This window comes from Hemiscyllium ocellatum, chromosome 4 (genome assembly GCF_020745735.1).
Source record: "Hemiscyllium ocellatum isolate sHemOce1 chromosome 4, sHemOce1.pat.X.cur, whole genome shotgun sequence".
NCBI classification, from domain to species: Eukaryota; Metazoa; Chordata; class Chondrichthyes; order Orectolobiformes; family Hemiscylliidae; genus Hemiscyllium; species Hemiscyllium ocellatum.
Window position 1 is genome coordinate 77973754 of NC_083404.1, and position 13501 is coordinate 77987254.

At 39.3% G+C, this 13501-nt stretch overlaps 1 protein-coding gene across 1 annotated transcript in view; it reads left to right on the forward strand.

Annotated features, from left to right (window-relative positions):
• Positions 1 to 13501, forward strand: part of LOC132814373 (peroxidasin homolog) — a 590104-nt gene that overhangs the window by 308443 nt on the left and 268160 nt on the right. The window contains exon 5 of the mRNA XM_060823479.1: positions 4121 to 4192. Coding sequence (XP_060679462.1) covers positions 4121 to 4192 — 72 coding nt within the window. The remainder of the gene's footprint in view (positions 1 to 4120; positions 4193 to 13501) is intronic.

A 13501-nucleotide genomic window follows, 5' to 3' on the forward strand; every position in this document is an offset into this window, starting at 1 on the left:
TTCATCAGGTGGTTGTGGACTAAAAGATTGTAAGACAGAATTTAAAGCAGAAGTTTACAGTGTGATGCAACTGAAATTATGTATTGAAAAAGACCTGAATTGTTTGTTAAATCTCTCAGCTTTTAGAATGATCATGCTGGTTTAAGTTCTTTCATATGTAAATCCCAGAACCTTTTTTAAAAGTTAATTCTCAAGTGAACTTTAACAATAGGTGCCATGTCCTCTCAGATTGAAGGTGTGAGGTGCCCTGTGTGAGGATGTCTATGACACAATATTTAGACTGATTCTATTTCTAAAACAGAGATTTACAAAATCTTACATGTTTTTGAGCAAAATAAAATATATTTCTGCAAGTACAAATTCACTGCACAAACGTGTGTGTGTGTGTGTGTGTGTGTGTGTGTGAGAGAGAGAGAGAGAGAGTGTGTGTATTGCAGTGGGGTCACCTGTAGTGTACCATGAACCCAAGGTCCCGGTTGAGGCCATCCCCATGGGTACCAAACTTGGCTATCAGCCTCTGCTTAGCCACTTTGCATTGTTGACTGTCCCGAAGTCCACCTTGGAGGACAGTCACCCGAATATCCCGGACTGCTGAAGTGTTCTCCAATTGGGAGGGAATGCTCCTGTCTGTTCATTGTTGTACAGTGCTCATTCATCTGTTTCCATAGCCTCTGCTCGGTGTCATCAATGTACCATGCCACAGGGCATCCTTGCCTGCAGCATATAAGATAGACAATGTTGGCCAAGTCACATGAATACCTGCCACGCACATGGTGAGTGGTGTCCCCACCTGTAATGGTGCTATCCATGTCCACACTCTGACACATCTTGCAGCATCTACCATGACAAGGGTTGTATGGTGTTGTCCTGAAAGTCGAGCAGTTTGATACGAACAATAATCTGTTTGAGGTTTGGTGGTTGTTTAAAAACAAGATGTGGAGGCATGTGGAAGGTCTTGATGAGGTGCTCATCCTCATTGATAATGTGTTGCAGGTCACAAAGAACACGGTGTAGTTTCTCGGCTCCTGGGAAGTACTGGAAAATGAAGGGTACCCTGTCGGTTGCAGCTTATATCTGTTTCCTGAGGAGGTCATTATGGTTTCTTGCGGTCATTGTGGCACTTTGGAACTGGTGGTCAATGAGTTGAGCATTGTGCCCTGTTCTTATGAGTATTCTTGAATACTTCCAAGTGCCCATCATGTTCCTTGTCATTGGAAAAGATCCTGTGTAGGCATAGGGCTTATCCCCATGGAATGGCTGTTTTAATATGTTTTGGGTGGAAGCTGGAGAAGTGTAGCATCATGAGGTTATCCATGGGTTTGTGGTAGAGTGAGGTGCTGAGGTGCCCATTCTTAGTGGAGATGCATGTGTCCAAGAATGAGACAGAAACTAAAGAGTAGTCCATGGTGAGTTTGATGGTGGGATGAAACTCATTGATATCACTGACTAGTTGTTTCACTGACTCTTCGCCATGCGTCCAGAGGAAAAATATGTCGTCAGTATACCTGGTGTATAGTGTTGTTTGGAGGTCCTGCGTAGAGAAGAGGTCTTGTTCGCACCTGTGCATGAAGATCTTGGCATACTGGGTTGCAAATTTGCTCCCCATGGTTGTTCCATGTGTCTGGATGAAGAATTCGTTGTCAAAAGTTGTGGTCGTGTATCAAGCGGATGAGTTGCAGGATGGTGCTTGGAGTTTGGCAGTTGTTGGTGTTAAGTACTGAGGCTGTTGCCATAATGCTATCATTGTGGAGATGCTGGTGTTGAGTGCTGAAACGTCTGTTGTGATGAGGAATGTTCCCTGTTCGACTGCACAGTGAGTGCTAAGTTTCTGTAAGAAATCTGTTGTGTCGCGACAGAACCTGGGGATCCTTTATACAATGGGTTTCAAGATGCCTTCGACATAGCCAGAGAGGTTCTTAAACAGTTCCCATGATATGATGGTGTGTTGGCTTTGTAGGCAGTAGAAGTTGCCTGTGTGAGGAGTACGTGGGATAAAGTGCATGGGAACTCTGAAGGACTGGATCATAAGTCCCAATCAATGTGTTTAATTCACGGATGTGCTCTTTGGTCGGATCAGCCAGTAGTTACCTGTAGTATTCCTGGTTGTTCAGTTGTTAGTCCACTTCCTGAAGTAAGCTGTTCTATTCTGAATGAACTGGTAAACAAGGATGCCTCTTTCTTGCTGACCATCTCAGTAGACCTTGACATCCCAGGCAGTGATAGCAACATGGGTCAGTGCTGTCTCCATTTGTGCAAAAGGACAGACAGCAGTGTAGAAAGAAGGCCAATGATGTCCTGTGCTCTGCAAAGGTAAGTGGCCCCTTCTTCTATCTGCTGCTCCACACACACTGTCATTAGTCACTCCACCCTTCCCTCTGTAAATGTATCTTACCAAGGTTGATGGATCACAACCCTTAGAATTACATCTATCGTCTTAATTAGTATTTTGATTACATTATTTATACTATTTTGTACTGCAGTATACTTGATTGCTACAATGTTTCTAAATACTTGTAATCTATTTACAGTTTATAACAAAAATAGGTATATATAAATCAATCAATTACTTATGTGGACTGTTCGTTTCATTGTATTTTTTAACTTGTAATATCCATAAATTCTGTAGTTTTATATTCTGAGCTGTATTTATTTGTCACATGTATGCCCATTACCAAGTATGTGGGTATAGTAACATCTCATAGTACAAACACTTCAGTGGTAAACAGTCAAATAGTTTCAACTAGTTTTCAACTGCTTTTCAAGTCATTTAAATCTTATGTTAATTGCTTAAGATGAAACTTAGCCTTGACAAATCTAAAAGTAACAATCTCAACCTCCGTTCTGTTGAGTCAATTGACCTCATTAAATGTGTTGTCATGAACCCTGGTGCCTTTGAATCTAGAGAAAGAAAACATCAGTTGCAATTATTCCCAAAATGAAAAATGCATTAATGGTTTGAATTGAGAATTTGCCATCTTAAACAAATATCTATTGACAGTGGTGCTATATATTGGTATTTACTGTGCAACTTGTCTAGCAGAATTTTATGATAGTGGCATATTATTGAATATTGACTGTGCAGAAGGGGAAAGCACAGGACATTCTTCCTTAAATAACTTAAAGTGATAAGCATGTCATTTTAGGATTAATTATTGCAGCAAAACCAAATTAACAGAAGCTTCATTAGTTTTTTTTTGCTATATTCCTTCATCAGTTTGTTACGACAGTAAATTGTAAGGTTTTCTTGTTAATAGTATCTTGTATTTTTAATGTTATTTAGCTGGTTAAGTGACTATTGAAGCTTGTTAAATTCCAATTCCTGAATGTTGTGTGCACCATTTGGGTATATGTTTAATTCTAAGTTTAAAACTGAAAAGAATCACAAATGTAACAACTAAAATGATTAATTATAAGAGTGATTTCATTTTTTTGTATGATGATTGAGTTTCCACAGCTTCAGTTCCATCTAACAGGATCTCAGACCATGAATATAATTTTGGGTAGTACATGCATCTGAAATCTGAGCAGAAAGTCAGAACTCATAAGTGATACAGTCAGAGCAAATAGTTAAATAATCTTTAAATGTTAGATTTAACTGGACTACTGGAATGCAATCCCTTACCTGCTTTGTAATTTCCTTTTATTTCACTAACTTTGAAGAAGCTTAATTGGATAGTAAGGAACTAGATGCATTAGAAAGTGACAATTGTGACTAAAGAGGGCCTGTAACATTGAATGTTCAGGAAGATGTCAACTGCTTTAGATATCAGGAAATTTACAAATTCTATTCCATGTACATGAAATCATATTGTTGATGTTATTGCAAAGTAGAAGGATGAACTATTAATACTGCTCTGTGGAATTCTGTCATCACTCCAGGAAAGTTGGAAAGAGCCCAAGCTCTTATAATTTATGGTCTGTGTGAACCTCTTAGAAAAAGTGTGAACAAAGTAGCAAGACCAATGGATGGAGTCAGCGTTTAAAGCATTGATGCTATATGTCAGGTTTCTAGTCTTAGTTATATCTTCAATTTGCAACAGTTTAGGTTGGTTTCTGAAAGCAAAATACATTCCAGGCATCAGTTATGAATGCTAACTCTTCATGTGAATTCTTTCAACAGATACATTCATTTCAACCACATAGAGGTACTAGAGCCAGAAACATTTCGTGATCTTCCCAAACTAGAGAGATTGTAAGTGCTGCATGGACTGATGTTTACTTGACTATCTGTGTGTTTTTGCCATTGAACTAACTAATTAACCTAATGGCTATTTGCACTCTGCTGCTATCTCAAGTAGTTGCAGTTTCACATCCCTCAAAGAAGTAGATTGTAGAGTATGTCAAGTTTTAACAATGTTAATCAATAGACGCTTTGATATTACTATTCCCAGGAAATGAATGTTCAAATAAAAACTCATGATTTGAGTGTATGCTTGTCTTCCTCTTTAGTTAACAGTGAAATGGCCCATAAAACTGCTGTCCACTAGAAGCTAATGTAATGATACTGGATATTTTGTAATGTTTTTTATTAAGAGAGTTTTTAAGGCAGTGGCTTCAAGCAGTCTACCAGAGCCACTCGAGCAAACAGCTTGTGAAGCCTTTGGGTTTTTTAAAATGTTGGAACAGTAGAAGCAACCTGAACAGGTTTGGCCAAGCTCCCACAGAACCAGGATTTATTCAGCAGCTGCAGCGTGAGTCTTGAAGAAGTAGAAGTTATTTTTCTCCCTCTGTCAGTTACAGCCAAAAGCTGTTCTCTTCCTGCTACTGGAGTTGCATGTGAGACAATCTGTTTTTCTGAATTTGTCTTATGCCAAGGATGTTGTTATATTGGAACAGTTAATTAACAGTAGTTACTGTATTTATTATTCTGGTAATATTTCCATTAAAGTTAAGTTATTCCAATTCCTTCTTTCTTTTGTAGTATTTTCACTGTAGTCAATGAATAAAGTGTGTTTTGCTTTAAATCTGGTAGTTTGACAAACCAAATTACATCTGGAATGCCGCACCTCACATTTACCTTTAAAATAAGAAAACATTGAGCTCTACACTATCTTCTGAACACTTTGATGGTATTTGGTCTGGTTGATAACACTAATTTGGAAAAGGAGGCTGATTTTTTTTCTGCATGTCCTGACTTATGTATTTGTAAACTTGAGTACATTGTGTGGGTGAATGTGTGTCTGAAAACTGACTGTTTCTAATTTAATTGAAAATATCAAGGGATGATGAAAATGCATTTCTTGAATATACACTTGAGATCAGAAGGTATAGACAGTGGCAAGAGAAACAGGCACTTAGGTGAATGCTACCCAACTGAGATAGAAGTTTCTGACTTGGGTTAAAGTTGGCATAGAATTTCACTGAAAAAATTACATCTTAGCCATTTAAAGCAAAATGAAACAAGACCGCTGTACTTAAGAGCAGGAATAAACTATTCAGCCCTTTGAGTTTGCTGTGCCATTCAATAAAACAATGTCTGGTCTGGTTCTAGTCTCATCTTCACTTTCCTGTGCATCTTAATCTTCCCTCTTGATCAAAATAGATCAAACTCTGCCTTTAATAAACTCAAAGACCTAGCCTTCACTGCTTTTTGGGGAAAGGAATTCCCATTAAAGTTTCTCTGAGAGTAAAAATAGTTTCTCATCACTATCTTAAAAGGAAGATCTTGGATCCATAAACAATGTCACCGAGTTTTAGTTTCCTCAGAAGAGGGAACATTACCTTGGTAACCACCCTATCCAGTCATGCTCAGGATCTTACATGCTGCGGTAAGATCACTTCTCTTTCTTCTAAACTTCAATGGTTATAGGCACAACCAGTTCAACTTTTATTCACAAGGGAAGGCATTTGTCCCAGGAGTGTGTTGAGTGAACTTTCTCTGAACTGCTTTTAATGCAATTATCCCTTCTTTTCAAATAAGGAAACCAAACTGTACATATTACTCCAGATGTGGCCTCACAAACATGCATAACAATTACGATAAAGCTTCACAACTTATATCCTTAATTCCCTTTCCAATAAACAATAACATTCCATTTGCCTTCATAATTGCTTCTTGTCACTGCATACTAACTCTCTTTTGATTCTTGTACTAGGACACGCAGGCTCCTCTGGGACACCAAGTTCAACAATCTCTATTTAGATAATATACTTTTTTTTTGATATTATCCAACAAAGTGATTCAGTTCACATTTCCTCACATTACTCTGTAAAATCTTTCCCATTCATTTTAGCTGTCTATACTTTTGCAGACTTCTCCACTTCTTGATATTTTACTTTCTTACGTATCTCTGGCATCTTTGGTGACTTTAGCAACCATACAGCCAAACTTTTCATCTAAGTCACTTTACAGTTTATTTTATTATTTTTATTACTTAAAACTTTCTGATTTATTACAGAAAACATACCTGTGTCTAATAAAATTCTCTGGAAAACAAAGAACAAAGAAAATTTACAGCCCAGGAACAGGCCCTTTGGCCCTCCAAGCCTGAGCCGATCCAAATGTACTGTCTAAACTTGTCGGTCAATTCCTAAACATTTGTATCCCTCTGCTCCCCACCTACTCATGCATCTGTCCAGACGCATCTTAAGTGAATCTACCGTGCCTGCCTCTATCACCTCTGCTGGCAACGCGTTCCAAATGCCCACCGCCCCCTGTGTGAAGCACTTGCAGTGTGAATCCCCCTTATACTTCCCACCTCTCACCTTGAAAGCATGACCTCTCGTTATGAATCCTTCGCCCTGGGAAAAAGATTGTCTCTATCCATTCTGTCTATACCCTTCATGATTTTGTAAACCTCAATCAGGTCCCCCCCCTTAATCTCCTTTTTTCTAGTGAAAATATACCTAACCTACCCAACCTCTCTTCATAGCTAGCATCTTCCATACCAGGCAACATCCTCGTAAACCTTCTGTGCACCCTCTCCAAAGCGTCCACATCCTTTTGGTAATGTGGTGACCAGAACTGTACACAGTACTCAGATATCAACAGCCTTTCCTTCATCTAACAACTTGGTCACTTCCTCGAAGAACTCAATTAAGTTGGTAAGGCACGTTCTTCCCCGCACAAAACCATGTTGCCTATCACCGATAAGCTCATTCCTTTCCAAATATGAATAGATCCAATCTCTCAGTACTCTGTCCAGCAACTTCCCTGCCACAACGTCAGGCTTACTGGTCTCTAGTTACCCGGAATATCCCTACTACACTTCTTGTACGGGGGACAACATGAGCAACCTTCCAATCTTCCGGCACCTCACCTGTATTTAAGAATGCCACAAAGATATCTGTAAGGGCCCCAGCTATTTCCTCTCTCGCCTCCCTCAGCAACCTGGGATAGATCCCATCTAAAATATTCCTAGGGATTTGTTCACCTTCATAATCGCTAGCATTCCCGACACATCTTCCCTATTTACGCCAATGTGATCCAGACTAATCAAACTTCTATCTCTAATCTCAAGATTCATCATGTTCCTCTCCTCAGTGAAGAATGATGCAAAGTAATTATTCAGAATCTCACCCATTCTCTCAGGTTCGGCACACAGCCTTCCTTCATTATCGTTTAGTGCATCAATCCTTTCTCTAGTTACCCACTTGCTGCTTATATAAGAATAAAATGATTTGGGATGTTCCTTAATTCTGCTTGCTAATGCTCTTTCATGACCCCTTTCAGCCTGCTTGATTCCTTGTTTAAGACTTGTCCTACTCTTCCGATATTCTTCCAGGGACTGTTGTGTTCTTAGCTGCCTAGACCTTATATATGCTTCCCTTTTCCTCCTGGCTAGTCGTACAATTTCTCCTGTCATCCACGGTTCATGAATCTTGCCCTTCCTATCCATTGCCTTCAACGGGACATGCCTATCCTGCACTACCGTTAACCTATCTTTGAAAGTCTCCCACATCTCAAATGTGGACTTCCCTTCAAACAGCTGTGTCCAATCCACATTTCCCAGCTCCTACCTAATTTTGATACAATTGGACTTGGCCCAGTGTAGTACTCTTCCCTTAGGACCACTCTCTTTATCTACGAGTGTTCTAAAACTTACAGAATTGTGGTCACTGTTCCCAAAGAATTCCCCGACTGCAACTTCTATCACTTGTCCAGGCTCGCTCCCCAGTACCAGGTCCAATATGGCCCCTTCCCTTGTCAGACTATTGACAAACTGCTCTAGAACACTCTCCTGGATGCTTCTCCATCCAGACCCCTGACACTAAGTGTATCCCAGTCAATGTTGGGAAAATTAAAATCTCCCATCACCACTACCCTATTGCCTCTACATCTTTCCATAATCCGTTTACCTATTTGTTCTTCTACCTCACGCTCACTGTTGGGAGGCCTGTAATACAGCCCCAATAATGTAACTGCACCCTTCTTATTTCTCAGCTCCACCCATAATACCTCATTACCCAAGACCACCATAGTGTCCTCCTTTAGCACAGCCATGATATCATCCTTGATCAGCAAGGCAACTCCACCCCCCTCTTTTACTTCCCTCCCTGTCCTGTCTGAAGCGTCTATATTCTGGAACATTTTAGTTGCCAAATCATCATGCCATTCCTTCAACCAAGTCTCTGTGATGGCAACAATGTCATAATCCCAGGCACCAATCCAAGGCCTAAGTTCATCAGCCTTACACACTATACTCCTTGCATTAAATTAGATGCATTTCAGGCCACCAGTTCTTTTGCGCTCACCTGCTCTCTGCCTATTCTTCCCTTTATTAATGTTATCTTCATAATTCTTACAGTCTCCAGTCTCCACCTCGCTGCCTACTTGTTTTCTCTTCTGTTCTCCGTCCCCTGCCACATTAGTTTAAAGCCTCCCCATTAGTTTAAACTTTCCCAACCATCTGGTTTACCACTAATCTTTGCTGCATTGAGTGTACAGTGCTATCTTTAACTTTCCCGGTTAACCATGGTTGACTTAATCCCTTCGTAGAATCCTGTTTTCTCATTGGGATATGTCTTTCCTATGAACCATAAACTATTTTCTTAAATATCCTCTATATTTCCTCAAGGATGTTTGCTGCCAACCTCCTATTCCAGTCCAATCCTGCTAACTCTGTCCTCATTCCTTTGTAATTACCCTTAAGTTTAACACAGTTGTTTCTAACCCAAGTTTCTCCCTCTCAAACTTAATGTTACAGTTTATCATGCTCTGATCACTATTTCAAAGGGAATATTTTAATCTGACATAATTTATTAAACCTGTTTCATTACATATCTCCAGAACCAAAATAGCCTGTTCACTATTTAGATCCATGACATGTTGTTTCATTAAACTGTCCATAATTATCTCTATGAATCCTTCCGCATGGCTACCTCTGCAAATTTAACTTTTGTAATCTACACGCAGATTAAACTCACCCATGATTAATGTTTGCCTATGTTAAATGGCACCCATTTTTCCTGATTTATTCTCTCTCCAAAAGTATCACAATTGTTTGGGGGGTCGGGTGGGGGGGGGAGGGGGGGATGCTATAGATACTCCTACAAGCACCTTCATTCCCTTGTTGTTTCTTATCTGTGTCCATGTGGATTCTTTACCTTCTGATTGAAGATCATGTCTTGCTTTCATACTTAATCTATTCAGTACTAACAAAGCTAATACACCACTCTTTCCTTTCCGCCAGTCCTTTCAAGCAGTACGTAACTACATTTATTTAATTCCCAGCTTTGATCTCCTTGTAACCATGTCTCCATAATGGCCATAGGAACATATATTAACCTGTATTTGTGTTGTTAATTGATTTCCTTTCTTCAGAATGCTAACATTCTTGAACAGTGACATTTTTTTTGCTCTTTGACTTTTTTTAACCTCTTTGACCCTGTTTACTGTATTTATTCTATATTTATACACTCCACCACTTCCTTTTCCAACCCTGGTTTTTGTTGCCCAAATAGCTGCCTCATAATGCTGCCATATCCTCTTGCTTTATAAGCCAACATTGCCTTTCATCCAAACCTTCTTCCCTCTAATTAGTTTAAAGCTTTCTCTGCAGTCCAAGTTATTTGATTCATCAGAACACTGGCCCCAGCACAGTTCCAATCCATTAGCTCTTTTAGAAATTTTGTTTTTATCTTCTGTAATGCCTCTTCTGAAATTCTAGCATTAAAAATACTTTTTTCTTGGAAATGTAACTGTATGCAATAAAGATTTAAAAATGGATTTCTAATTCAAGCTAGTTATAAGTTGTAAAATGAACTGAATTATTTCACACAATTTAGCACACACTATAGAAGTCTAAGTTATGAGTAAAATACACTGCAAATCACATTAAATAAGGACTGTTCATATTGTATCGAAGTGATCTGTGAAGCTCTATTACTGGTGAATGAGATCCCATAATCAGCTTCTATAGGCAATGAAATGTAATTTCCCTGTTGTTTGCCAGAGTCCCAATGACTAACATAGTATTTGATTCACATTTATGATTTTTTTAAGTAAAGTCAAATGACATTGAATTTCTATGTATGCTCTGTAGATTAATGCAATGTGTTTCAAGGCTGTTATATATCAGATGTTGTCTTGTAAATCAGAGTATTAATGTAAACTTATTGCTCATCAATTAGAGGACATGTCTATGGGTCTCTATGACATCTCTGTACAGGTATAAATATATTGAGAAAACGCAAAATTATTTTTCTAAAGCACATGAATAATCAATAAATTTAAGCAGTTTTCAACATTTATTTTCCAATTCACAATATAGATTTGTCCACATCAAAATACATTCAAATATTACATTTGTAAAATGAAGTTACTGAAGGCTCTTTTTTCCTTTGAGATAATGTGGCTAAAGACAAACAGAGTCAGAGAGGAAGGAATAGAAAGTTTAACAAAAACTGTACCTCAATGAATAAAGTAATTGCAAGGAATAGAGGGAAACAAATGCTATTAACTTTGGCTGAATGTAAATTTGCAATAAGATAGAGGGATTACTGATGTTAGGAGAGGTAAATAGTTTAAATTTAATTAACAGAGACATGGTTTGAAGCTGATAAATGTTACAAAATAAATATTTCAGGATAGCCAGTATTTCAGAAAGACAGAACAGAATTGAAAAGGCAAAGTGATAATTTTGGCAATAAAGGATGACATGAAGTCATTACTAAGAAAGATTCTAGCCTCAAGAGACAATAAAGTAGAATTAGTTTGTGTGGAAATTAAGAATAACAAGAGTCAGAAAATGCTGGTGAAAGTAGTTTTAGCTACACCATTGGATAGATCATTAAGCAATCAGAGATGATCTCATGGAAGTGTGCCAGATTATGAAGGAGTATGACAGGATGCATGCTGTGAGATATTTCCTCTGGTGAGGGTATCTTGGACAGGGGAGCACAGTCGCAGTCTAAGAGCTGATCATTTACAACTGAGAACAGAAGAAATTACTTCATAGAAATGCATGTGCGTGTTTGGAGTATTCATACTTAGAGAATTATGAATTCTCCACCATTCAACACTTCCAAGTCTGTGACAGACAGATTTTAGAGCTGTTATGATTAAATGGGATAAGGAGAGTGGTTTGGAAAATGTGGTTGAAATCCAAATTAATCTAGATTGGACTGCATGGTGAACAAAGCTTTAACAGCCCGTATGGCCCACTCTTGTTCTTCTTATTATGTTTTTAGACACATCATACAGTCAGATTGTTAATTACACAATAAACCTGTAAATTTGACTTTGTGATTCATGTGTAATCACTCACTAATGAATGATTGTCCACCTAGGAAATTCCGTGTCACTGGCCATAGGTTCAGTCGGTCCTTGTGTGAACATCTAACAGTACAGTACAGAAACAATCCTTTCAACCCAACACCTCTATGCTGATGAGCCTAATCCCAGAACTACATCTTTGACCACAGATTTGGCAAGTGTTTCTAGGAGGAGTTGTTGGCCTTGACACGTTTGGCATTCCTTTCTCTGGTTCTTTTTCTGTGTTGCTTTTTGCTGATGAATGTTCTCAAAGAATTGTGCCCCTTCTTACAAGAGTTTCTTCCAAATTGATTTCTTCTGAATAAGAGTTTCCCATCATTGACATGTATATTATATTTCTTGAAGTAAGCCTTGTGGAATCTTTGAAATGCTTCCTTTGTCCTCTCCCATTTGAATGGGAGAGGACAAGATCATTTTTGATGGGCGTTGGGAGATTTCCTCAAACCCATTCTTGTCAACGATGCTATTGTGTTTTAGGATTTCTTAAAAGTGTTCTCTCCATTGGAGGCTGAGGTTTCCCTATCTCTCCGAAGAGTTCCATCCTTACTCTCAGCCTCAAACCAACGTGGAGTGTTGCCATGGTGACATTGAAGAAATGCTGAAAATGTGTTGCTGGAAAAGCGCAGCAGGTCAGGCAGCATCCAAGGAACAGGAAATTCAACGTTTCGGGCATAAGCCCTTCTTCAGGAATCTGGCTGCAAGGGTAGAGCGGAGGATCCGCAGGGAGGTTTGTTGTTGGAGGCTTCGAATTTGTTGTAGGTACAGGTTGTCCTGGTTGGGTCCAAATTTTGTTGGTCGGAATGTAGTCCAGAGTCCGTGCGGGATCAGTTGGTTCCTTAGGCAGGTGCTGAGGAAGGAGATGTGGCTGTGGTAGCGAGTCTGTTTGAGAACGTGGCTGAAGAGCTTCTGTGCAGAGGAGATGACCTGGGGTGTGCAGTGAGAGAGGGACTCACTGAAATCCTTGTAGAGGGAGGAAGAGAGCTTCTTCAAGAAAGGCATCCTTGCAAGAGGATTCGCAGTAGGTTAAAATCTTCGAGGAGAAAGTGAGGTCTGCAGATGCTGGAGATCAGAGCTGAAAATGTGTTGCTGGAAAAGCGCAGCAGGTCAGGCAGCATCCAAGGAACAGGAAATTCGACGTTTTGGGCATAAGCCCTTCTTCAGCCCTCCTAAAGAAGGGCTTATGCCCGAAACGTCGAATTTCCTGACATTGAAGAAATGTCTGGCAATGCGCTTGTCAGCTCCTTAGCTTTCCATCATTGGTTGTGATTTCTCTTGTTCTTTGAAACTGTGCTTTTGCTTTTTGATGAGTTCTCATTGTTGCCTTGCTGGTGATGTGGTTTTGTCAGGCTTGGAGTGCTTTCCTCTTTTTGATGAGGACTTGGATGATGTGGTCATTCTCATTGAGTGAATCTTGCTGGTTTCTGGTCTTGTAGTTAATGGTTTGTTCATAGCACAAGATGATACACCTCTTTCTCGATTTCCTACACTCCATTAAAATTGACACTTTGAAGACTTCTGAGAAGATATTGTTAGACATTCACCAGTCTGCTCAGCTCTTGAATCTTATCAAGGTTGAGCTGTTTTATGACCTGTTTCTAAGTCTTAAGATGCTTCTGAGCATTTGATGAACATTGAGGTGCAAATGAGGTGGTGGTCTGTCTAGCAATCATCTGTACTGGTCATTACTTAGGTAATGAGGACATTATTTTGGTCTCAGGCTCGAACAATGACATGGATGATTATGTACCAGTGTGTTGGTGATGACCAGACTGATGCACATTTGGT